This window comes from Empidonax traillii, unplaced genomic scaffold (genome assembly GCF_003031625.1).
Source record: "Empidonax traillii isolate 1590-97213 ecotype Southwest subspecies unplaced genomic scaffold, ASM303162v1 scaffold863:size338993, whole genome shotgun sequence".
NCBI classification, from domain to species: Eukaryota; Metazoa; Chordata; class Aves; order Passeriformes; family Tyrannidae; genus Empidonax; species Empidonax traillii.
In genome coordinates this window covers 202,220-227,550 of record NW_020956056.1, presented here as the reverse complement: position 1 = coordinate 227,550, position 25,331 = coordinate 202,220, and the positions used below count along the sequence as shown (strand labels likewise).

At 49.3% G+C, this 25,331-nt stretch overlaps 3 protein-coding genes across 5 annotated transcripts; 1 reads left to right on the top strand and 2 right to left on the bottom strand.

Annotated features, from left to right (window-relative positions):
• The first annotated feature begins 387 nt into the window (after positions 1–387).
• On the top strand, positions 388–5,111 carry CUNH19orf44 (chromosome unknown C19orf44 homolog). Of its 2 annotated transcripts, none has more exons than XM_027902332.1 (8): positions 388–516; positions 797–1,360; positions 1,633–1,954; positions 2,278–2,354; positions 2,434–2,845; positions 3,695–3,790; positions 3,890–4,056; positions 4,411–5,111. In XM_027902332.1, the coding sequence occupies exons 1-8, from the start codon at positions 478–480 to the stop codon at positions 4,495–4,497; spliced, it is 1,764 nt and encodes a 587-aa protein (XP_027758133.1). In that variant the 5' UTR covers positions 388–477; the 3' UTR covers positions 4,498–5,111. The 2 variants fall into 2 exon arrangements, with proteins under 2 accessions (XP_027758133.1, XP_027758132.1); XM_027902331.1 differs by having other exon boundaries at positions 388–540.
• Positions 5,112–5,270: 159 nt separating this feature from the next.
• Positions 5,271–17,724, bottom strand: CHERP (calcium homeostasis endoplasmic reticulum protein). 2 transcript variants are annotated; one of them, XM_027902326.1, is made up of 18 exons: positions 17,698–17,724; positions 17,414–17,587; positions 16,730–16,911; positions 15,842–15,979; positions 15,328–15,479; positions 14,878–14,989; positions 14,478–14,567; positions 13,632–13,872; positions 13,115–13,293; positions 12,331–12,727; positions 10,262–10,500; positions 9,355–9,488; positions 9,010–9,096; positions 8,419–8,568; positions 8,198–8,314; positions 7,623–7,717; positions 6,949–7,134; positions 5,271–6,207 (listed from the first exon to the last, which is right to left on the bottom strand). In XM_027902326.1, the coding sequence occupies exons 1-18, from the start codon at positions 17,720–17,722 to the stop codon at positions 6,170–6,172; spliced, it is 2,736 nt and encodes a 911-aa protein (XP_027758127.1). In that variant the 5' UTR covers positions 17,723–17,724; the 3' UTR covers positions 5,271–6,169. The 2 variants fall into 2 exon arrangements, with proteins under 2 accessions (XP_027758127.1, XP_027758128.1); XM_027902327.1 differs by having other exon boundaries at positions 5,271–5,781.
• A 4,106-nt stretch (positions 17,725–21,830) lies between these two features.
• SLC35E1 (solute carrier family 35 member E1) lies at positions 21,831–25,161 on the bottom strand. The gene is made up of 6 exons (XM_027902333.1): positions 24,764–25,161; positions 24,320–24,390; positions 23,837–23,974; positions 23,431–23,556; positions 22,710–22,955; positions 21,831–22,103 (listed from the first exon to the last, which is right to left on the bottom strand). Exons 1-6 carry the CDS (start codon positions 25,137–25,139, stop codon positions 21,870–21,872), a joined length of 1,191 nt encoding a protein of 396 aa, XP_027758134.1. The 5' UTR covers positions 25,140–25,161; the 3' UTR covers positions 21,831–21,869.
• Positions 25,162–25,331: the final 170 nt, after the last annotated feature.

The following is a 25,331-nucleotide window of genomic DNA, read 5'->3' as shown; positions in this document are numbered from 1 at the left end:
CTTCACCCAAAACAAAGGTCCTTCACCCAATGAAGCTTCTTCTGGCCTGGAATCAGATGTTTTGGCATCAAATACACCAAAGTTAACAACCCCTTGACTGCAGTGTGTAATCCTGAACAGCAGCCTGAACAGAAATCCTGCTGAACGACTGGATTAATCCCGCATCAGGAGGTTTGGATAAATCCCGATTTACCGGCCCCGAGGCATGCTGGGAATTGTAGTCGGCGCCTCCGGGGCCGGCGGCAGTAAACCTGCTTGGGATTGGCTGGCGGGGAGGGCGGAGCCAATGAGAGGGCGGGATGTTGGGGAGTGGCGGTGTCCAGGATACGGCCGCGCTGGCCCGTACCCGGAGGAGCCGCCACCGCCTCAGGCCGGGCCGTCCCGGCCCGTCCCATTCCAGCCCATTCCATTCCATCCCCGGCTCGTCCCATTCCATCCCATCCCATTCCATTCCATTCCGTCCCCGGCCCGTCCGGGATGGCCGCGATCGCTCGGTCCCCCGCGGGCCGAGGGCAGGTGAGGCGCCGGTGCCTCAGCTCAGTCCGTTCCTGAGCACGTGTTTGGCGGTGTGGGGAGGGTCAGGTTGGATTTCCGGAGGAATTTTTTTCCTGGAAAGGGCGGTCAGGCTTTGGAAGGGGCCGCCCAGCGAGGTTTGGAGTCCCCTCCCATGAAGGTGTCAAACTGGCCGTGGCACTCAGTGCTCGGGGCTGGGGGACAAGGTGGGGGTCGGGCGCAGGGGGGACTCGATGATCCGGGAGCGCTTTTCCAACCTGGGTGATTCTGGGATTCTCGGCAGGGACACGGCAGGACCATCCCGGCCGGGCTCGGGGTGGTGGACACGGAGCTGGAGGCGGCCGGGAGAGCCCCGTGGGGCCAGGGCAGGTTCCTGAAGGGGCGCGATGGAATCGCCCGTGGGAGCCGGCAGGGCCCGGCGCTGGAAAGCACCGCGAGGGCAGGGAATGCACACGGAGCCCACGCGCGGACCAGCTCCGTCCTCAGCAAAGTGGCTCAGCTGGAGAGCAAGATCATGAGCCGGAAAAAGCAGCTGGAATCGCAGAACACTGACCCGGGCCTGAAGCTTCTGCGTGAAGAGTCCTCCTCCTCCTCCTCCTCCTCAGGGCACGAACGCCGTGCCAGGGGCAAGAAGTACCTGAAGAATTTTGGTGCCACCAAGGAGAGTGGGACCAACAGGGATGCGAGTTCTGAGGAAGAGGGAAGCACCCAAAGCCCTAAAAAGAGCGTTATGGTTAACCAACAGCTGGACCTGGATAGTGATGAAGAGGAAATGAGAGAACTGATGGAGAGCTCCTTGGGGTTTCGCAGTGGAAATGGGAATCAGAAGGTTGTGGTAGATGGAAAGGTAAATGCAAACTTTGCTGGATTATGTATTTCCAGAAACACTTTTATAGAGTTGTTTTAATTGGTCACTTTTTATTTAGATGACACAAGATACTAAGTTTTAAATTTGCATTTGTGGCTTGCTCATAATAGGATTCAGCTTCACTTCTTGACACCTTAAAACAACATCTTAAATTACTCTTATTTTACTCATAATGATTTGTTTTCCTTTTTAGCACTCTAAACATAATAATGAAGTTAACACTGAAATCTGTTTTTCATGTTCTTCAAAAGAACAAGACATCAGGAAGGCCTCCTCTGTCTCATAAGGAAATTGCACCAACAGAGTCACCTAAAACATCTTCTTTTCGCAACAAAGACTCACAGGAAAGTGTTTTTAGTGGAGTTAATTCACCAGCACCTTCACCCACCGGCAGAAACCTGTCAAGACATACCATGAGATCCTCCACGAAAGACAACACTGTAAAGATTGCTCTGCCTAAAACAGGCTCCACCAAACAAAGCCAGGAATCTCTTGGAAGTGCCAGAAGTGAAATAAAATCATTAGATGAATTATTCTCAGATGCAGAAGATCCAACCAGCAGCAGCTCAAATGGTGAGTGTTCTTAATACTGTCTCGAGGAGACCTGGCATGAATTTTGTACTGATAATCTGATAAATTCATTGATGAACAGGGCAAATAATCACTTTGAAAGGATTCACTGGTGAAATTTTACATAAACCAAGGTCTTATCAAAGCAATTGTGTAGTTCTGTTTCTTTTTTCTAAAGATTTCGAGTGTCTGGTTGCTATTACCTTTCAGTATTACACTTTAAACTAGGAAGATAATACTGATTTTTTTCCCCCTTTTCTCATTTAAGGGAAAATGTGCTGTAACTTTCATGCAAATTCGCGTGTCAATGTGTCATTTGATTGCAGATTTCAGACTGAATATCCTGAGCCTCGATGATTTGGCCCCAGATATCCCCTCTGAGGCAGCAGAATTAAAACAGGAAGTGAGTAGGAATTCCCTGCTGACACCTATTCCCAGTCTGCCTCTGTTGGGTGGAGGGTCTAAAATAACTCATTTTACAGGGGAAAGATACTGGAATGACTCAAGAATCAAACAAAGATGTGGTGGTGGAAGAGGATCAAGGTTCTTCTGAACTGACCAACACAGTAACTGGTGGGGACGCTGGAAAAAGTGGCACTGAAGCCGAAATCTCTGAGCACTTAAGTGGAGCTTCCACAGATTCCCCTGGACACAAAGAGGATTCTCTTGATCAGGATGAGAGAACTCTTAATTCAGAATACTCTGAGGACTTTGAAAGCTCTCTGTCTCCACCAGACAGAGGTGGAGGGGCAGAGGGACACCCTGAGGGACACCCAACCTCAGCCTCGTCCCCGCTGGGCACCCGGGAGCGCCACAAACGGGGGCACCGAGTGACTGTGAGGGAAACTGGGGTTCAGACAGCAGAGCCCCCCTTCTCCTACTGCTGGGCAAAGGGTGAGTGCAGAGCTCTGCTCTGTCAGGCAACTTTTATTACACTTTTATTAATGTCAGCCCGCTTAGTTTTAGTTTCAGTGCCAGCTTCTCCTTTGCTGGTGCCAAATTAAAAGCTTTCAAAGCCCAGCACTTCAATCTGCTGCCCGTAGGAAAGCTTGAGATTGAATATCATGAGAACTTAGAACTGGTTTTTGCTTTAAAACCCCCCCCACAGGCCCTGTTGCTGGGTGAGCGTTGGTGACAAAGCTCACAATAGCACGAGTAATACTCTTCAGTGGAATTCACCACTCTGATATCTTTACTGTTGTAAATGAGAGCATTGTGGTGTTACTGAAGTGATTGCTCATCGCTGAGTTCTCCTTTTGCAGGGCCTTTCTCTCTTGGGAAGGCGCTGTGGCCCCACCACAGGATCAGCTGCGACCCTTCCCATTCCCGAGGGGGAGCTCCCAGCCTGGCTCTTTATTTCAAGGAGAAAGTCCTGAGAGCCCCTTCTTGCCCCACTCGAGGAGGAGAAAGTAGAAACTCAAGTGTGCTTGAAAACAGGAGCTTTTTTTGAGTACAAAAGCCCTTATTTTCACTCTGCCTGGGGTTAGAAAAGATGCCTTTTGCAGTGGTAGGTGTTTTGAGTGGAAGAGTAGAGAAACAATGGGAGGCTGTAGAACTATTTCAGTTGTATAACTATTTTTCCGGCTGACAGAATTCCCTGTAAGCCTCTACAGTGGTTTTAGGGCTGTTTTGGGGTTTTTTTACAGGGTTTCTTGGGCAGCTGCTGTCCCAAGAGACTGTCTGAAGTTGCAGCACTAAACCTTTCCAGCCTGTCCCCAGTAACCCTGATGTTTCCTGGCACAGCAAACCCCTCTGCAGTGCTGAGCCCACCTGTAGGAACCGGCTACGTCGACCCAGTGCCTGTTGCCAGTCACGTCATCAGCATGGATGCAGTAGAAGGTACCCAAAATCATCTTCACCCTCGTGTTTGATGTTGTTCCCTGTACCCAAGCCACGCTTTGTGCCTCACCAGAGCCCTCCTGCCCCTTCCCCCCCCAGCCCTGACTGCCTACAGCCCCTCTGTGCTCGTGCTGCATTCCATGTGCAAACAGCACCTGCTGCTGACCCAGAGCTTTGTGGAGAACGTTCAGCACCTTCACTCGGCCCTGGTGGAGTCCTTGGAGCACGAGAAGTTCCACTACCACAGCCTAGAGGAGGCCAAGGAGGTATTTATGACAGGCTGGGCAGATCCTCCTTTCCAGATGCTTCTGGTATTTGCAGCAGAGCGAGTTTCTTTGCGTGTTATTAATTAGGAAGTTGTGGGGTTTTACTGTGCAAAGGTTGAAGTTTTGGAGGCCACAGTTTTGGAAGATGAAGCTTTGTGCTTGCTGTAGCATTCAGCTACAACCAACCAGGGATCTGCCAAACGCTGCAGCAGAAGGGTCACTTTCTGGTGCTGGCACAGCAAAGTGCAGGTTCTCTCTCAGGTATCTTAACATGGAGGTTTATTATTTATTAAATACTAGAAAGTAATTATTTATGTAACAAATTATTGTCTTAACGTTTTTTTTTCTTTGCAGTACATCAAGAATCACAAACCCCCACCTTTAACACTTGAACAAGCCCTTGAAGAGATTCAGAGAGCACAGGAGGAGGAACTGCTTTGACTCTTAGAGCTTGAACTTTTATATTTACAGCTCTAAGGCTGGAGCCAGAACCCCTTTTAACTTGCACAGATAAAAAGTGAATACACTGTGTACTGGAGGGATTTGTACAAACTGCTAATTATGATATGTAATTTACTTTTCTATACCTGAATTTTTTCCTCATGTACATGACACAGGGATAGGCAGGAACCTTCAGCCAGACTGTATCAGTAAAAAAACCAACAAAACACTTCTGTCTAAAGGAACTGTGGTAAGTCAGCAGGGGTACATGTTTATCATGCAGAGTGTGAGATCTGTGATCACATCTGTGATTGTGGTAGAAGTGAAAGTCTGTAACTGCAGCCCCTGAGAAATGTAACCACAGCAGAAAATCAGCATATCCTGACTTTAGTGCCATTATCTGAACAGTGTTTCTATAGAATCAGCCTTGTCAGATTACAACCAACCCAAACACACCCAAAGTTCAAATAAATTCAAGGAAGGCTGCTAGTCAAGGTACAGGAATCCATTTACTCCGAAATCTGAGCTGCCATTTCATTTTTTTTATTTAAAAAAAAAAAAAAAAAGTGTTTATTGGAAGGCAAAACAATAAAACTTCACAAGTTGGTAACATACAGGTGGTGTATGCTGATTCACAGACAGGTACAGTTCCACAGCTACAGCAGATCTAGAACAAACTGATATTCCACCACATTAACTGGATGGTTTTAAGAGGGTTTTTTGTGGTGTTTTTTTTTTTTTTTTTTTTTTTTTTTTTTTTTTTTTTTTTTTTGCTATACAAACAAACAACTGGAAAAGGGAACCACCACGCAGACCTGGGGACTGGGGGGTGCAGTGGAAGGGCCTAACAGCTCTAGCTGGAAACAGTTAGAAAAGGTTCTGTTTCTTCTCTCCTTTAGATCACAGGGAACTTTCCAAGAACTTCTCATTGAGAGAAACTTAAAAGAGAGCAGAGAAAATGGAATTCTCTTCTAGTGAACTAATTGGCTTTTATTCAAGGGTATGTACAAAAATATAAAAAGCTCCAAGGCTGTGTCCCGTTACAAAGCATCATCGCCCAGCCCTCAGCGAGCTGCCCCTCGTGTCCTGCCCAGGGGGGGCTGCAGCAGCTGCTGGGGGGGCCTGGAGGTGGCTGGAAGGTTCTAAAAGCTGGCACAGTGCTCAAAGGTCACCTGCACTGGATCTAGATGCTTCATTCCCCACTTTAGACATTAGGATACACTGCTCAGCATCAGTCTGACTTGATCCCAAGGCAGCACCCCTTCCACTTCAAATAGAATTAACCTTTTGAGAGAAATAAACATACATTATGGAACTGGAGAACATGCAAACCACATCAGATACAACTTGTGTATTCCACAGGGAGGAGTGGGGCACAATCCTGCACCAGGGGCACACTGACTGGAGCTCAGTTCTAGTATAAAACTGGGAACTAATTTAAAAAAAAAAAAATTTGCAAGATAAAGGGAAGTTTTTAAACTTGCTAGACATGTCATGGTAACAACTGCCCTTTTCTAGGCACTAAATGACAGGTGTTGAAGTACATGTCATAGCTTTCCATTTTTCCCCATAGTTTTAAAAAGTAATTTTGTCACTTCCTCCAGACTTTAATCCGGATTTTGACAAGTCTAATGTTTTGTAGAAGATGCAAGACATCTTTCTTCAGAGAGTCTTATTCGGGTGGTGGAGGGTCTTGTGTTTCACGTTTCACTGAAACAACAGGGAAAAGAGTTCTTACACATTCCACAGTCACCTGAGCTGCCTGAACTGTTTCATGGAATGAGGGCTCTGTAAGAAGGAACTTCTCCTTGTGGGCTTTATTTGAACCCAGGTGACTGCACAGATCTACTGCAGCCAGGGCAGAAGTGACTTTTCATTGAACATGCCAATTTTTTTCCCTTTTAGCCATTGGCAAGGGCAGTTTTTCGATGTATCACAGACTCTCTGCAAAAATCCATCACTTGGGTGATTGTCTTCATCTCTTACAAACACCTCCCCTTTTTCTGAACCCTTCCTGCACTACAGGGAATTTATTAACCGGTTCTGGCTTGGGCAGAATGTGGCAGTAAGGTAGGAAAGTCTGAGTAGGGCAGGGATAACAGTAAGTGTGGTCTGAGTTCCAGCCACGCGATCTCCCTGCTCTGGCACAGCTCCCCCTTTCTGACTGCTCCGAGTGTTTGAGGGGTAACAATGAAAGATGCAGGTGCTCAGTACTGCAGCCAGGAAGTGGCTGATGTAGAACAGGCTAATTCCTTAATCTTTCAGAAATTAGAACACAACACGCTGGGTCGATCAGACCCGGTCACTTACCTGCTGTTTTACTGCATCTGTTACGTTACAAAGAACTACCAGTTACTGACATTTTGATTTGGGTTTCCAGTGGACAGTAAACAGGACACAACCACTGTCAAGGCCACCCAGGTTTGTGAAGTGCTGAGAAGCATCACTTACATTCATCCCTGGCCTTCATGCGGGCGATGAACGAGTAACTTTTATTTCTCCGGTAGTTTTCGTAAGGATCATCCAACGCAACTCCTACTCCTTTGTACTGATCCCACTTGTCTCGGATATCCCCTCCTTTAATTGGATCCTGAATTCCTTGTTCCTTGGCTCCCAGCCCACCAGATCCACTCCATCCTGCAGCAAGGACACATTGCAATCCTGTCACTATTTTTTTTTGTTACTAAGTCGTGAGGTCAGACCAACATGGCAATTTTGATATGGCAGGATGGGAACAGGCAGCCTGAAACAACACGTGAACCATCCCATTTACTTCACAAGCATTAATGTGCAAGAGGTTCCAGGAGCTGACAGACAGCAGCACTACCCCTAAAAACTTTTAGGAGGGCAAGAGGAAAGGCAGCACAAGCTCAGTCTGGTCAACCTTGCTGACCTGCACTGAAATACCTCAGGTAGGTCAGTTCTGTCTGATGCCAAACTCACATCCCTGTCTTCCATACCCTTCCCAGAAAGGCAACCACCACTGCTCCATGTTCTAAATGCTTGTATCTCTGACTATCCTTATGCTGACCTTGGAATGTCAAGGGGTAATTCCTTAGGAACATCCAACAGTTCAGTGCCTGAATTTGTTTCCTGGCCTGTAAGATTCCAGAACAGCATCTTACCCATTTTCACCAGCATTTGATGGCCTTTATTTTCTTCTCCAAGTCTTGATTCTGGTATAGGAGGCCCAGAACTGGAGCCCAAACCAGCAGAAGAACTAAGGAAATAAGAACAGATTAAGAACCAGTGATACCTTTCCAACACAATGCAAGGTCAGTTCTAATTCTGTTCAGCTTTAACACCCAACACAATCCCAGTCACTCTACCAAGGTATTCCTTAATAAAGCCATTAAATTTTGGAGTTACTGAGGTGCCTTCTGGCACATGATTCTCACACCTTTGACACCCCCTGGTTCTCAGCACAGGGGAAACCAAACACTGCCCCCTTCCCAAGGGAGCCATTCCCAAGGGAGGTGTACAAAGCCTTCATAGTTACACACTGGTTTGTCGTAACAAAAAGCCACCACAACAGGGTAACCTTCTCTCTCTACAAGCAAACACAGCAGGTAAATTGTTTCTAAATCTGCTTCCCATCTTCCTTCCTGCTCTTTGCTGACATGCTTATTAATTAGTGAGGCAGTGCCCCTGCTGGGGCTGTTCCCAACAGCCCGGGAAGAGGATCAGGAGCAGAGCTTACGGAGGAGTGGGGCTGCGGGAGCGGGAGCGGCGCCGCCTTCCCGGCGAGTACGACTTGGACCTGGAGCGGGAGCGGGACCGGGAGCGGCTGTGGGAGGAGCGGGAGCGGCTGCGGCTCCTGGAACAGAGAGCACACACATGGCAGATGCACAACTCACCAGAGCAACACCCAGAGATCCTCAATCAGCCTCGGGGCTGGGCTTTTCCCACCCCCCATTCTACCTGGACTGCGAGCGGGAGTAGGAGCGGGAGCGGGAGCAGGAGCGGGAGCGCGACCTCGAGTAGGAGCCGGACGATTTCGAAGATCGGGAATTGGAGCGGGAAGAAGAACGACCTCGGCTTTTAGAGCGGCTGCGAGAGCGAGAGGGGCCACTGAACAGGGAACAGAGAGAAATCCAGTGAAACTGCTGGGAGAGGCACTGGAAACACAAACCCGCTGCTGCTCAGGTTCAGATTACACACACACACTGCAGGCAACCCAGGGAAAACTGCACTGTGTGAAAAACTGCTTCAGGGAATTGGGGTTTGGGTTGGAAGGGACCTTAAAGCCCCATCCAGTCCCACCCCCTGCCATGGGCAGGGACACCTTCCACTATTCCAGGCTGCTCCAAACCCCATCCAACCTGGCCCTTGGACACTTCCAGGGATGGGGCAGCCACAGCTGCTCCGCCCAACCTGTGCCAGTTCCATTTTCTGCAGTTCTGCAAAAATTCCAGCCCACTGACACTCTGTTTTGCCACGAGCACGCTGCTGAAGGCTCCTCCCTCTGCATTTAGCCCAGCTGAACAGAAGGCAGCACGCAGGATCTCTCACCTATTTCTCTTCTCCTGACCTTTCCTCCGCCTTGCTCTCATTTTAGCTCTGAAGAATTCGTACAGTCCATTCTGCTCCCAGCCTTCACTGCAATAAATCAACACACCGAGCTGTAAATTCCACTTGCACAGCCGTAAATTCCAGTTCAACGGCGACCTTCAGGATTTTCACTGGGTTTTGTATGGAACAAAAGGCCTGGGCAAAACAGCCTCACAAACCTCAGTGGAAGATCAAACAGCAAGTGCAGTTACAACACAACAAGAGCATCAGGAGAAGCACTTTGTGGTTTGAGACACCTTCTCAGGGCATTTTCCTTACCCCACTGTTAGCTACACCTACTCTTACCTGTTTCTAGGCCTGTCATGAGATGGTGGACTATAAAATGCCTCCACTGCAGCCAGGAGTCTCTCACTGGGGGGCATTGGGGGTGGAAGACGAATATCTTTAGGATCTAAAGGTTTATACTCATGATCTTCAAGCTGCCGGAAACAAAACAAATGACATTGGTGTCACGTGTCATGGGGTGGCTACCTGGAGAGATAAGTACCTGAAGAGATAAACACAGGTTCAGCTGTGTGGGGACCTCAGATTTCACTACTGGATTAAAAAAGGATAGTCCAGAAATAAGGGTTGTGCAGGTGAGCCAGTGCTTTGTCATGCTGTCACCGTGGTGAGCTCTGTGGGAAGAGCCAGCACTGCACAGGTTGGAGCATTCAGTGGATCACCAGGTGGATAAAAGGGCAGATCTCATCCACCTTTGTGCTCAGGTGGCTGGAGGGAAGCCTGGTGTATGCTGAGAGTAACACCAAGTTAGAGATGGAAGAGGCCTGTCTGCTCATCTCAAACACAAAATGCATGAATGTAACTATCCCCAAAGATGCTGAGACAGACACAATTCCTGTTCTCCATCATTCCTTGGGTAGATAACAATTAATAAAACATCTTTGTGAGAATTCTGATTACCAAAAACTAGAACACAGTGGCCCCTCTGACCACTTGAAAAATCACTGGGGATTTCCATTTCCTACAGAGAGGGGTCAGATTTTCAAGTGCAAATTAATCTTTCACACACATGAGCTCTACCAGCTTTCCTCTGGCACAAAACACCTGAGAAACGTCACCATTTTCCCCACCCTTACCCCCTCCACAGCTTTGCCTGCTGGCTGTGGGACGGGCAGCTCTGGAATTCTACCCATCCACGTTCAACTGTCCCACGGGATGTGGATGTTTCAGTGCCACTGGAAACACTTACCTTGACGAGAGGAGCCATCAGCCCAGCGGGCAGGTCGAAGTAGGGCACGTTTGGCACCAGGCTGGGATCGTCGTGGTTCATGTGGGGGGGCCCCTGGCGCCTCATGTGGGGGGGCTGCCCGTTAAACCCGTGGGGGGGAGGCCCAAAATCGGGGTGCTGGGGCCCTCCCCAGGGGGGATGCTCGCTGATGCCAGGGTGAGGCAATCTGTGGCCGGGATGATGATGAGGAGGTCCAATTTCTGCAGGGTGGGAGGGTTAAAAGGTTTTATTCAGCTGGCGAGAAAGGAAGGGCGATCAGAGATGGACTTCAATTAGTAAACTGATCCTAAAAACCAATCCTGGCAGGTCCAGCCAAGCACCAGAACTGAAGGACTAATGACCCTGAGATGAGCTCAGCTGCTTAGAGCGTGGTGCCAGGAACATCCACGTTGAGGGTTTGATCCCTGTGTGGGCTGGACTTGCTGATCCTTGTGGGTCCCTTCCAACCAGGATATTCTGTGATTCTGTGACTAAAGGCTGGAACAGACCCACGCTGGTGAATACCTTGCAGTGCATCTCCCTCCACTCTCAAGACAACAGGATCCTTCAGCCCTTAAGCCACTGCTTCCTCTGGGACACGCTGTGGTCAAAAGTACCCCAGGAAAGGCACCCTCAAGGACAAAATGTTTCAGAGGCAGCAGAGCAGCTACTGATGGGATCTATTTCTGACGCTGAGGACACAGCCTTGGCTTAGCCTGGACCTGTCATTAGGTCTGTCTCTGTGCCAACTCAACATATAGAAAGGGATAAATATGGCAGGAATTGACTCACATGAGTAGGTGACAAGAAAATATTTTGTTTAAAGAGGCATTTGGGGAAGAAGTAGAGCCAATAATATCCTGTTAAATTAGGGAAGTGAGTGACCAACCACTGATGGAGGAATGCCATGACTGCCAGGAGACCTTGCTGAGCTCAGTGCACTGCACAGAGAAAAATGCAAGACTGACAATCAGAATCTTCCACAGCAGGACCAACAATTTTTCCAGGAGAAGCCAAAACAGCCACTGCCCAACCTCGAGCCGACACAATTTTGACTCATTGTCACCAGACCCTGAGCACAGTCTGTGTTGTCACTGCTTCACTGCCTTCCTAATTTCAACCATCTGGTTCAGTAGGTCCCTTCCTCCAACAGCTTTACATGACACAACAGATGTTTTGAATCACCACTACAATCCAAAACCAAGCATCTTGTTCTGAGCTTAACCCTAAACTCCCTCAGGACAAGGGGGGGGTTCTCCCTGTACTTTTACCTCAAGGTAAAAAATAATTAAGCTGTACTGAAGAAGTTAAACACAATCCTAAATATATAAACTCTAATCTATTGGTTTTCAGTGTTTTTTGGGACTTGGAGAACTGAGAATCTTTTAAGCTTAAAACAGCAACTCCTCCACAGAAACATAATGGCTCTTCTAAATCATTTATCACACAGAACCACAGTGACCTTTGGCCTTTACACTGATAAGGATCATTCCAGAATAACTGTCACTCCTGCATGGGAATGGAAACCACAGGGGGGAAGGATTACAGCAAACTTCCCGAGGGAAGCAGTGCCTGGCTCCACTCCCAGACATTCCCTGTTCCAGGGAGGGAAGAAACTGAATGTATGCACAGGGAAAAATCCTTCCAGCCTGTCTTCCTCCATCTACAGAGGGCACAGCTCTCCTCAGCCCCTCATCTATGGCCTGATATGCAGGAGATTAAATGTACAAGCAAATGCTGCTTCTCACCTTTGAACTTCCTATTTTTAAAGTGAAACAATCACAGCAGAGGTGCCTGTAGAGCTGCTGCCTTGAGTTGGGATTACAGTTTCTATATCCATTAGGGAAGACTCAAAAAAAGCAAGGAAGCATCTAACTCTGCACGTGTTTCCTCACCGAGTCCTCAGCAGCAACAGCTTCCCCAAACCCCCAGCACTCAACATTCCTCGGGGGAAAAAAAAAAAACAAAACACCACAAAGAGTCCACCGAGGACAAACTGCCACACCCCATCGTTCGGTAATCAGAAAAACCTGGCCCGGCCCACACTTTACCTTGAGGGAAATCCCCCTGGGGGTAATCAAAGCGGTGAGGATAAGGAGGCCTTTCAAAGGGATGGCGAGGTGGGAAATCATCCTGCATGAAGCGAGGTGGAAAGCGGTTGAAATTATGCGGATGCGGGGGCTGGTTGAATTGGGGATGTTGCTGATGTGGAGGGAATGGGCCTCGGAAGTGAGGTGGCCGCTGCATTCGAAATGGAGGTTCCCTTTGGCCCCCACCCCATGGAGGTTGTTCGTGCTGGTTGTTCCACGGAGCTTCGAACTGGTTGTTCCAGGAAGGATCAGGCTGGTTGTTCCAAGGGGTCTCTCGTTGGTTGTTCCAGCCTTGATCTCTCTGTTCGTTCCACATCCCTTCGTGGTTGTTGTTCCAGGGGGGGCAGTGAGGTGGTCCCTGGTGGGGAAGAGCAGAGGCCTGGTCATTATTAGGCTACGAAAATAAGGAACACAATAATAATCTACCTTTTGAAAGTAAATACAGCCCACAGGCAACAGGCAAAGTGAGAGGACATGTCTGAACAACTGCAGCTTCAGAGAAAAGATGGGAAAAGACCAAACTTGTTCCTCTTGTCAACCATCACACTGTTCCTACGAACAACTGAAATATAATAATTAATACTATGCTTTTATCAGAATGACAAAGCTTGGCCTTTGAATCTGGATTTCTAACGTTCACAGCTTTTTCACTGCACTTCCACAACCAAGGTGGGGCAACCCAAACCTCCACAAGCCAGCTGGTCATTCCTAACCCACACATCTGGTTCCCAGAACTGTTTCTTACCTGTTGTTGACCCCATGGAGCAACAGGGTGAGGTTGGTCAAACCAGGGTGGTTTATTTGGGGGAATCTGATCATGAGATCCAGGCCCACGAGGTCCTCCCGAGGCAGGATCCTGCACTCCACTCCCACTCGTGTCATATTCTGTAGAACCAGCCAGAGGCAGCTGAGATTTACCATCATCTGAAACAATTTGGAGGCTACTATAAGCATCAAAATCACATGTAGTTAATGAAACAGCAGCACACCCACATCAGGCTCCAGATGAATTTATCCTGCAGAAATCTGTTCCTGGGAGAGAGGATTCCTGATCCATTTAACATTCATCCCTTTGGGGGTTATTTTTACATTCAATCATCAGACTCAAACCTGCTGCAAGGCTCCAAAACAGGTTCAGGTTCCCCCCTGAACCAAACCAGCACAGCCCCAGTGCCTCACTGCAACAAAAGGAACAAAAAAAATCCACCTCCCCACACTGTCCCCCACCCATTCCTGGTTTCAGGCCCCACATCTGGCAGTACCTGCTTGGGAAACTGGAGCAGACGGTGGAGCCGAGGCTGGGGCTGCTGGGGGGGCCTGAGGGGGGGGCGTTGATTTCACCTCGTTCTCCAGGGAGGGGATCTGGATCTGCTGCTGCTGCTGTTGCTGCTGGGTTAAACTGTTGACAAACTCCTCGTGCTGAGTTTTCAGGTTCTGGATCTGCTGCTGGAAGGCCACTTGCACAGGCTGCACAACCGTTGCGTACTCAGTGATCAGATTTGCCTGATGAAATGAAAGGAATGGAGAACAAGTGAACTCTGCACCTCTAACACCTGCCCTGTCTGCCCCTTCAGAATTCCCTACGTTGTTCTTCACCCTCTCTCCCAAAAAAAATGTCTGAGGAGGCAGGATAATGCTGGCAGAACCACACAGCCTCACTAGGAAGCTCTGGTGGAGTTTTCCAAAATATTCCCTGCAGGCTGGAACCCCCCACTCTTATTAGTGCCTTTCCAGTACAGCTCAAATCAACAGCACTCATTATTAATAATAAAAACAAATAGTTCCTGCTGCCACAACAGTTTTTCTACTCAATATACCCAATTTAAAGCTGTGATTTCTTGTTTCCTTTTGACCCAACATTCATTTCCATGCACTGTCATGTACGTACAGGACTGTATCAGTCTGTATCCTGCATCCAGCACTGCATCAGCAGCTGGATTATGGAACATTTGAAATAAAAAGGTTGTATTTTACGTTGTTTTTGTTTATCCCTTGTAAACACCTTCAAGGGGGTCAGGAAATTAATTTTGCCTTTTGAAAGGTTTAACATTTCCTAAATTTGTTTATACATATATATAAATAATAAAACTGTTACTTTTGTGGCTAACCTGGTATTGGCCAAGTCCAAGAGCTGGGCTCTGTAACTGCTGAATAATGGACTCATCAAAGTACCCATTTTTCTCCCACAGTTGAAGAAGCTGCAGAAATTCAAGAGTGAAAGGTTTTTAGCAGTTATGAACAATCACAGAAAAACTGAAGAACAGCATTTTTACATCTCCAGCTTTTCATAAGACCTTGGATTTCAGCACTTATTTTTGACCCACTGCAGATTCAGATCCATCCATCACTATTATAACTTTTAAATAAAGCTTAGATACTTTTAAGTTCTAGTTCAAACAATCAGAAAAAAAAATCTCAGTGGTCTTCCCCTGTCTACCTATTTGTGAATTTGCAGAGCACCAACCTAACAAAGCAAAACTCACGGCCAACCCAAACCCAGGTACTCACTCTGGCAATTTTCTGTTGTTTATCCTCCTCCACTGCCAGAAAACTGGTGCAATAAATGGGCACAACCACCTTCTGCAGAGCAGCCAGCAGATCTCGTGCTTGCTTCCGTTGGCTTCAAGAAAGCAATTGGAAGAGTTACCTTTTCCACTCCAACAGACTGCACTGGAATATGCAAATCATCTCAACTTCTGTATTAAAAGTAGTGGGTGCATAAAATACAGAGTCCTCTCTTTTATATTTTTAATGTAAAGTCTAGTCTGGAGTCAAAACACACAAAGTAGGTGAAAGCTAAATCTGATCACTAAAGCACTGGATCTTTGTGCCAGCTGGGGGCACCTCAAGATGGAAAATTAAGCAAATTAAGAAATTAAAAAGCGATTAGTCAAACTAACGTGATATCCAGGAGAGAGGCTTCACCAAATCACTGAACCCCTGGCAGTAAACGCTCACCAGTGATGCAGGACATCGTTGATCAGGTAGATGAGGTGCAGCCGCAGCTCAAAGTGCGCTCCCTCGGCCGTGATGCGGTTGCGCAGGTGCCCGGCCATCAGCTCGCAGTGGGCAGGAGACTTGGCATTGCTGAACATCCAGTTCTTGCCAGCCTTGGGGAAAAGCAGATGTTAAATGTTTCAAGTTCAGTCTAACACATTCACCTCACCTGGGCTTCCTGCAGCGCTCGGGCACAACTGCAGGAAGGGCAGTTCTTGGGTGATGGCTCTCACCTCACCTGCCACACAGCACAGCAATAAAGCTGCTGTCAACTGTGCAAGATGGGGAGTAAAGGAACCCACAGCACCCCCAAATCCCTGTGCAGGATGAGAAATAAAGGATCCCCCAGCACCCCCAAATCCCCGTGCACTCTGAGAAATAAAGGATCCCCCAGCACCCCCAAATCCCCGTGCAGAATGAGAAATAAAGGATCCCCCAGCACCCCCAAATCGCTGCGCAGGCTCAGGTCACTCACTGAGATGGCATCTTTTGTACAAGTGTCAATTATTGGCTGCAACAAGTTGTCAAACTCGTTCATGTCTAACTGAGTTTCCTCCAAAACCTTCTGCATTTGCTGCTCGATGGCAAGGGCTACTGCTGATGTGACTTGTTCCTGAAGAAAAAAAAAAAAACAGAAAGAAAAAAAACATCTACATTATATCCAACATTCTTGTAAAGAATGACTCTGCTGTGTCCCTGTTCTCTTGCACATAAGTAACTATCTGGAAGAACAAGCAATGTGACCACAGAAAAGTGTTTCTATTATTTGGTTTGGAGGGAAAAAAAAAAAAGTCTTCACATTCTTCAGGAAAAATCCAGTTCGTTTCCACCTCTAAAATCTATCATGGAATAAAAAATAATGCCAGGAAGCTCCTAAATGGAAGGAACATAACAAAGGCACAAGAACTCTTCAGTGTGGTTCCCAGCAGCTTTAACAGCCAAAACATCTCCTGCAAAAACCAACTAGCTGATTGCACACAGTTCCCTTCCACCCCTAATCAGATCCAGCTTGGAATACTTCACACTGGAATGTCCTGCAGATCCCAGCAACCTGCAGCATCATACCAAGATTAAAGAAGAATAAAACCAACCTGCTTTAAAACCAACAAGGTTTTTCCACAGGGTGAATAAAATGGTTTCAATCACAGGCCAATCTCCCCAGTCCAACCTGCACATCAGATACATCCCCTCTAGGAGGAGGATGGCATTTGCCACAGGACAAAACTAATGAAAGCAACACTCCCTCTCCTTTCAGCCACCACCACTGGGCAGAAAAAACCTCCTCCCCCCCTTTCATTCCTCATTCACTCAGCCACCGACACTCCGGGACACACTAGGTGGGTGTTTTCTCTCTCAAACCAACCTGTCTCATGGCGAGCAGGTGCTGCTCCTGCTGCTGCAGGTTCCACTGACTCTGCTGGATCAGCTCCTCCACCGAGGGGGTGCCCTGGGGGGCCGGGATGGGCGCGGCCGGCGGCAGCGAGGGCTGCGGCAGGGGCTGGATCTGGGCAGAAGCCTCGATGTCCTGGCTTTGCTTGCACAGCACTATCGGACAGAGTAAACCCGGAAAGTAAACCTCCCGGAGCGCCCTGTCCCCCGTCACCGCCAGCCCGCGGGGGGGCACGGGGCTGGGGCTCCGGACCGACCCTCCCTCCGGGGGTCTCCAGAACCGCCAGGACAAGGCTCTCAGGCACAGCGTGGGATTGCTGGGGTGTCCCGCGCAGGGTTCCACGATCCCGACAGGTCCCTTCCAGCTCGGGGTATGGTGTGATTAACGCAAACTCGCGGGCGGATGGCGCCAAAGAGGAGTCACCGATTCCCTGCGCGCTTCCAGGGGGGCACCACCAGCAGGAGCGCGGACACCTCCCCGTGCCCGGGAGGGCTGGCCCGGCGCTGGGCTCTGTCTCCCCGCTCCCCCTGCCCGTCCCCCAGCCCGCCTGGGGCCCCGCGGAGCAGAAGGGTCTCCCCGGCCGGGCCCGGGCTGAGGGAGGGGGGCCCGGGCCGGCCCCGACCCGCCGGCCCTGCCCGAGCCGCGGGCCCCACTCACGCTGCTGCTGCTCCAGCGCCAGCTTGTACTTGTAGTAGCCGTAGAAGTCGCCGCCGAAGAGGAAGGAGAACTTGGGGTTCTCCTTCTGCTTCTCCATCGTCATCTTCTCGAACTCGGGCCCGTTCCGCGCCACGAACTGCGCCAGCTTGTCGATGACATTCCGCAGCTCCTGATCTGTGCGGGGAGGGCGGCGCGGTCAGGCCCCGCTCTCCCCAGGTTCCCCCGCGCCCTCGTTGCGCCCCGGGACCCTCCCGTTCCCCCCCAGATCCCGGTGCCCCCCTCACCCTCGGGCGGCAGCGGCATCTCCATGGCCGCGGCTCCCGGGCCCGCTGGGCCGCGCCGCTCCGCCGGCAGCGCGACACCCGCGCGGCAGCGCTTTACGGCCGCGTCGCTACGGAGACGGCGCGCGACGCCGGTCACGTGTCCCCCCTCCCGCCGGTCCCGCCTCAGGGGAGGGGAGGGAATAACAATTTATGACAATTTTAAGGAAATAAAGGGATAAAGAGGCGGTTCGGGGAGGAGTCAGAACAGAGCGGGTCAAACGTCTGCATTATTAGTTATTTAAAAGGGTGGCTAGGGTTGGTCGAATTAATTTTTAACGTTAAAATTTAAATTTTCCAAATTGATCTTCATTTTTTTTAAATGTTAAATTTTGATTTTTTCCAAAGTAATTTTAAATTTTTGGGTTTTTATTTTAAAATTTCAATTTTCCAATCGATTTTTACTTTTTTTTTTTTTTTTCGGATTAACGTTAAAATTTCAATTCTAGGATTCATTTGAAATGTTTATTTTTCGTTTTAAAATTTTTATTGTTAACTTTAATTTTTTTTTTTTAATTTTTAAAGTTTTTCATTTCTAGTCGAATGTTCCAAATGTTCATTTGCTGAAGTGCAGGATTTCCCACAGAAAGGACCCCAAATTACCAGCACCATTTTTATAAATCACTCTACTACACCTACAGATCTTCAAGTATTGCCTCAATTTTATTGAACATCCAGTTCTTTGAAAACCACAAGCATTCTGCCAGATGATAAAGATGCTCAAGCCACCACTGGGTACTAAAATTGAACCTGCAAGGCAAAATATTTTGAAGATCTCTCGAGAGGGCACCAAATACTCTTTGGAACCACCAACAGGAAACCCACACAGAGGGAGAGATTCGGTTTGGTACTTCTAGAACCACCCAGGACTGTTTTGGGAAGGATTTCTGAACATTGTGATGTATTTACATGTTAAAAATGCCTCATGGAAGTCAAAACATCTCAAAGGATCCCAGTCATCGGTGTCCTAACCCAGACAGGCATCAGTCCATCAGAACATCAGTCCAGCTCCTCCCAGGTGGCTTTCTGGGCAAGGAATAAACCCAAAGCAACCCCCCTGGCTTTAAAAACAGGGTCATTATACAGGATTTTCTGGATTTGCCCTTTTTTATTCCAGTGTTTCTGTACTTTCTCCACACCTTATGTACAGCGTCAAACACGTCATTCATTTACAAACCAGCTTAAAGCAAACGCCCCGCTTCGCCAAACAAAAATTCCACAGAGCTCTCCAAGATTCAAATATACATTACAGCAGGATCAGAAACTTCCTTTCCCTGAATGTGGGCAAATATTGCTTAAGGACTGGGATTCGGGATCCACCAAAACCACCTCCCCGGAACGGCCTCGCTCCACCGTTCTAATTACACGTATTTACCGCTCACAATTATCCCTGCTGGCCACAGGCTGCAGGAGCACTGCCAGGAGTCTCCAGGGAAGGGATTCGCTCCCTGGGCCCTAAAAGGATAAGCTCCTCCTTTGGGTCAGTCCCCTTTTTGCAAGCACAGGAGTTTTATTCCACAGACACGGGAGTTTTATTCCACAGACACAGCGAGGCCACAAGCCCGGAGCGGACTTTGGGACGAGTGATTTCGAACAGAGATCCCTCCCACCTGCTGCCAGGCTGCGAAGAGAAAGCTCAGCTGAAGAGCTGCCATTGGCAAACGTGCAGCTCAAGCTTTCTCTGAGAACTGTTGCCAAAAAAATGTCTGGGTGTGTTCTTTAAAAGGAAACCATCCCAACGTGTTTAATGCAGGCTCTGATCTGGGGGGATTAACCCCCACCGGGGTTGTGTGAGGGTGGCACAGCAGCCAACACGTGCACAGGTGACCTCATGTTACTCCTGCACATCCCTGGGGTCCCAATGATGCTTTTTTTTTTTTTTTGGTATTTCACCCCCCCCTCCCTCAGGGGGAAATGAAGTAGAGAAGAATCATCTCCATTTCCCCAGTGGCAAACAGAACATGGTCCAGCCTTTGCAGGAGTCTGAGGTCACAACCAGCTTCCCTTGAAAGAAGAACTTCAGTTCCTCCTGAAAAATCTCAGCCTAAATCTCTCCCCCTCAAATCAGTCTCGTGCAGGGTCAGCACCCGATCCAAATGCAGAGCGCACAAAATCCTTTTCACGTGGATTGTAAAAGCATCTCAGTATTGGGAAGTGAGCCTCAGAAATGCACATCTGGCACTTTCCCCATATTAAAAAGAAATAATTCTTTTGCTACTGGAAGAGGCAGTTCTTCAACCTGAAAGAAAAAAAACTTTCCTTGTGATCTTTTTCACCTGGTTAGGGACAGATTTATTTAGATTTTCTGGCCTAAAAGCCCAAGGTCTAAGCTACATGAACAGACTGGAGTCCAGTCAAGGCAAGGAAGTTCTGCTCACGCACAGCAGCAGCAAACTGAACCCACTCTGAAGTTTCAGGAGGACCATTTCCTCTTTTGGACTGGCTGGTGGAAAGGCTGTTTATGCAACTACCACCCCAGCAGCCAAAAGAAGAAGATTCAGCTTGATTTTTGCCCTTGAAAATAAATTCTTTATTATCCAGAAAGGAGCCAAATCATCATCTCACATCATAGAAACGGTCATTTGTAAAGCAATAAATAAGAGCAGGGAGTGCTCTGGGTCACACCCCCTGAATTTTGTCACTGGTGTTTATTACCCCTCTAATAAAAGCATAATATTTATGCTATGGAATCTCACTGTACAACAGCTTGTCTGGGAAGGAAAGAAGGCCCCCTAAAAAAATCTTTTTGCTAAAGCAATAACAAAAATCTGATTCAGTGAAACCCAGGTTCCAAGCTGGGTTTCACTTCATTCCAAGGAATTTAATTCCAAGGAAGGAAAGCCAAGTTTCATTCCTTCCATGCACAAATGCAGTACCTGACACACACACAATCACCTTGTCTAGAAATTAATTATGTTCATTTACACTGAATCAGTTCTTAAACCATAAATTATCTATTTACTGTTGATTCAAATCAGCTTTCCTTGGTTTCCTGCTCGAGCCAGGAGAGCTGCAGGAACAGCACAGGATACAAAATTTAACTTCTTTCAGCAGAAAGTGGAAGTCAGGCTAAATCCACACAGCTCCTCCAACAGCAGTGATTAAGGAATTAAAAAAAAAAAATAAAAATTAGGGGCTAAAAAGACTCAAGAAACAATTAAGAATGATGATTATTCAAATCAATGCATTCATAAGATATGAATCATATAAGACAGCATATTTTATGCATAAAACTGAGAACAAAACACCTTATGTCTCTCAACCTCTACAGTAACAAAAGGGTTTTGGAAGAACAGGTGTGAAGCAAGTCAAAAAATTAAATCACATTATTCCAAACACTTTATTTGTGCAGGAGTTTCCTGCATGGCCAAGGAAGGGCAATGTCTGAAGTTACAGGACTGACATGATTCAGAAACAACTGGGATTTTAAGCTTGGCTTTGGTTGTTCTCTTACAGTGACTGGGACAGCAGTGATGTGGAGAACTCTTTCTCTGTGCCTGAAGCCCAATTCTGGGAGAGATCAATCATCAATCCTTCCACTGGCTGCTCCTTCAGGAACACTTCTGGTTTGTCCTCCAGGACTGAAGGCAGAGGCACAAGAGCAGTGAACACCCACGTGGAGTTCCAAGGATGCCTGACATGAACTCAGGATTACTTGTCTGCAAACTGACACACCTCAGGCAATCCTCCTCAGACAACCCCTGATAACCAGAAACCTGCTTCACTTCCACTTCTTGCCGAAAGCTTCATTAAAAGTATCGTTAAAACGTTATTAGAGGACAAATGAAAGGTGACGTTACCAGCGTGGGAAACAAGATACTGGCCAGAATTCAGCTGCCAAGAGAATAACCAGCTGACAGACTCTGAGAGGAGCAGCGACAGATGTCCCACTGCGCAGCGACACCGGGATCCCCGCACAAGGTCTGCTCCCAGTCTCAGCTCTGGCTGCTCCGCATTTAAAGCTCTGCCCGGCAGCAGCAGCCGCAGGTTTGTGCCGCTCCCCCACACACACCCACACACCTGCCCTGCTGCCAAACCTGCACGGTCAATGGCTCTGTGACATTCCCTGGGGCACTGACAGTCTGTGCTGATGCCGGGGACGCCGTGATCCCACAGCTGCCCCTGCGTGCCGGGCTCTAGATGTCGAAGCGGCTGGGGCTGTAGGTGCCGGGGTAGCTCTGCCGCCCGTACTGGAGGTGCTCTGGGAGGACGTTGCCGCGGCCGTACTGGAAGTCCCCGTGCTGGGCAAACCCCGCCAGTCCGTTCGGGGACTTCTCAGGAGGGTTTCGATGCCGTTCCAGGTTCACGAGGTCTCCGGTGGTGACCGGAAGCAGCTGCTTCTTCGCTTCTTGGTTTGCGTCGTATTTTGTCTGGGAAGGGGAGAAGGAATGTTTGCCGTGGGATCACTGAGGTTGGGAAAGACGTCCCAGACCAACGAGTCCAACCTGGGCCTGATCCCCACCTTGTCCCCCAGCCCAGAGCACCGAGTGCCATGGCCAGTTGTTCCCTGGACATCTCCAGGGGTGGGGACTCCCCCCGCCCCTTCCCTGGGCAGCCCCTTCCAATGCCTGACAACCCCTTCCACGGAGACAGGTTTTCCCAAATACCACCTGACGTCTTCATCCACCCAGAAAAAAACCAAACAGTCCTACAATTAATCATTCTCTGTGCTGGTTAGAGTCTTAAATTATTAATGGCTTCTAATAAAAACCTAATTCCTCTCACATGCCAAATGAACACAAGCTGCTCTTTTGCTCACAAGGCTCGAGTTACTTCCCAACCTTCCCTTTTCACGAAAACATTAAGGGGAAAATCGAAATTTGTGAGAGACCCAAACACACCCAAGTCCTTCGCCTGGGCCACAGCGAGTGGCTTTGCGACACCCTGTGCTCCACATTTTTGTGGCACAAAGAAGAATCCAAAGCTACTGGAGCGTCCCAACCACATCTCCCCGGTAAACAAAGCGGCCCCCTCACCTTGTTGTACAGGAAGACCCCCAGGATGGCCGTCATCATGCCCAGCACGTTGGTGCTGGTGACGGGGTTGCGCAGCATGATGAGGGACACCGTGATCACCATGATCCTCTTCGTGGCGTTGGCCACCGAGTAGCTGAGGGGGCTGATGAGGTTGAGGATACTGAAGGCAATGACGTTCTGGGCAAAGTTACAGAAGCCGCTGATTACGAGCAGCATCAAGGTCCAGGACCAGTGAGACATGGAGCTCTGGGTTAAAGCAAACAGGAGGAGGAAAAAAAAAAATTATCTCGGGTTTCAGGTAACAACACAAACACACCCTGAGGCACTGGGCAGCTGCCACTGGCAGGAGGATATCTCAGCTTCACTCCAAAGGGGCCCCAAGCACAGCACTGTGCAAGGACCAAATCAGAGAGCACAGAGGATGGACCTGCCCCACACATTGGGGGCCTTTGTTCCTGTCCCCAGCTCCACAGATTCCCACTGTTCCCATGAGCTGCCTGTCCTAATCCTGCCAGCAATTCTCACTATAAACACTGTGTCTATTGTTTGTGAAACAACCTGCAGGTGTTTCCCAACGTTTCCTTCCACGCTGACACGGAACTACCCTGAAACACTTTAGGGTGCTCTTTAGGTTGGGTGGTGGCGTTCCTTGTTGGGGTTTATTTACTTTATCCTCCTTTCTTAATAGCAATCAGTTCCTCTTCCCAAATATGACACTTACCAAGTCATTCTCCACTAGGAAGGAAGAAAGATCTACCAGAACCCACGTTGGGATCATGAAGAACACAGCGTGGCACCCGAGGATGTTCAGCAACCGAAGGTGATGGATCCGGGAATCTCTTAACACCTGACAAAAGCCATTATTGAACAGCACTCAGGACCCAGTAACAGCTTTAGGTGACAGGTAAATTAGAAAAATAAGACATACTGTTAGAGTATGAAGTTCTTATAAGCATGACCAAAGAAAAACACATGCCCATTTGAAAAAAATACTGGTTTTTGAGTGGTGACTCCTGGTATCAATAAGATATTAATACATTTTAAAAGCTCTACAAAGCAGAAATCATTTGGTAAGTAACTAGAGCCAAGACACACACTTTAATTGTCTTTCTAAGAGAAAGTGTTACCTTTTTTGAGAAGATGTTCTGAAGGGAAAAGCACAGGGTAGCAGCAAGTGCACTGATGAGTCCCCACATGTCAAAGGAGAGCTCCGTGACGGTGGCCAAGAGGACACCGGTGATTATGGGGATCAGAGACAGGTACACCTGGGAGAGGAAGGGAGAAGTAACTTGCACCTGGTAAGAACTTTAATTTCAGATAAGTTTATACATCCTGATGGTTCAGGGGGGAAAGGAGAAGGAGGAATAAAGCAACAGAACCAGGGATCAACTTTTATACTACTGCAGCTCAAGGAAATGAAGCAATTACAACAGACATTCTAGAGCATCACCTTGCTCAGTGTTCTTAATGAAAGGAAAAGGGACTTGTAAAATCTGCATAATCAAATCCCAGTCACAAACCCCACCCAAAGCCCGAGCTCTGCTGCCCCAGCCAGCACAGCACACCCCAACCAGCAGCAAGAGAAGAAACCTCAGCAAACCTGTCCGCACCTTCGTCGTCTGCTTTTCCTTCATGATGATCCGCGAGAGCAGAACCACCCAAATCGGCATCGTGGCTTTCACTGGGGACGGGAGGAAAACATCCATGATGGGGACACACCTTGGGCCACGCCGGGACAGCCCTCCCTGTCACCCTGCTGGGCGCTGCCACAGACACAGGCTGGGGCTTGGGGCTCTGGGACACTGTGTGGGCACCCACGGGAGCACCCACTGGGTACCGGGACAGCTCACTCGTGTAAGTACACACGGGGCTTCACGTCACTGCAGCCGGATCTGGTGCCAGCACACTCTGGGTACTGGGACACCGCACCGGGCACCGCCAGGAGCACCCACGGAGCTTCAGGTCAAGCAACTGCGGGGCCCCAGGACACCCCCCCGGGCACCTCCAGGAACACACCCCGGGGTCAGGGCACCCTCCCGGGCACCGCTCCTCACCCGTGTGCGCGTAGGACACCGGGACCCTCCAGAGCGAGACGTGCGCGGACACGGAGGCGAAATACTTCCCGAAGGCGAGCGGGAGGATGTAGCGCGGGTAGGCGCGGGGCGGCAGCTGCGCGGGGCCAGCGGGCGGGACCCTCCACGCGCGGAGCAGCGGCGGCAGGAGCCCGCAGAGCCCCAGGATGTGGAACAGCGACACGGTGACGGGCCGGGGGAAGCCGCCGAGCAGCAGCTTGTTGACCACGTTGCCGCCGGCGCTGAGCCCGTACCAGGCGAGGCAGAGCGCGGACACCCGCGCCCCTTCCCGCAGCGCCGGCCCGCGCCCGCCCCGCGCCCCGCCGGGCCCGGCGGGAGCCGCCAGCGGGGCCGCCATCGCTGCGGAGCCGCCGAACGTCAGCGCCGCCAGCGAAGCGTCGCTTCCTGGGGCGGGGCGGCCGCGGCACCCGGCGGGGACGGAGCGGCCCCGTCATTTCCTCCGCACCCGCCACCCGCACCCTCCGCGTCCCCCCCCGCGCCGCATCCCCCTCCCCGCACATCCCCCCCCCGCACCCCAGGGAGGTTGTGA

Excerpts from the sequence above, each read along its gene's own strand:
- CUNH19orf44 (XM_027902331.1), top strand. The coding sequence starts at position 478 with ATGGCCGCGATCGCTCGGTCCCCCGCGGGCCGAGGGCAGGTGAGGCGC. Across the intron at positions 2,355-2,433 it reads CAGCAGAATTAAAACAGGAA|GGGAAAGATACTGGAATGAC; the intron begins GTGAGTAGGAAT and ends CTCATTTTACAG. Across the intron at positions 2,846-3,694 it reads CTCCTACTGCTGGGCAAAGG|CAAACCCCTCTGCAGTGCTG; the intron begins GTGAGTGCAGAG and ends TTCCTGGCACAG.
- CHERP (XM_027902326.1), bottom strand. The coding sequence starts at position 17,722 with ATGGAGATGCCGCTGCCGCCCGAGG. Across the intron at positions 15,480-15,841 it reads GTACAAAAGATGCCATCTCA|GCTGGCAAGAACTGGATGTT; the intron begins GTGAGTGACCTG and ends CTTTTCCCCAAG. Across the intron at positions 14,568-14,877 it reads AACAACAGAAAATTGCCAGA|CTTCTTCAACTGTGGGAGAA; the intron begins GTGAGTACCTGG and ends GAATTTCTGCAG.
- SLC35E1 (XM_027902333.1), bottom strand. The coding sequence starts at position 25,139 with ATGGCGGCCCCGCTGGCGGCTCCCGCCGGGCCCGGCGGGGCGCGGGGC. Across the intron at positions 23,557-23,836 it reads AGAACATCTTCTCAAAAAAG|GTGTTAAGAGATTCCCGGAT; the intron begins GTAACACTTTCT and ends GGCTTTTGTCAG. Across the intron at positions 22,956-23,430 it reads TCCTAGTGGAGAATGACTTG|AGCTCCATGTCTCACTGGTC; the intron begins GTAAGTGTCATA and ends GCTTTAACCCAG.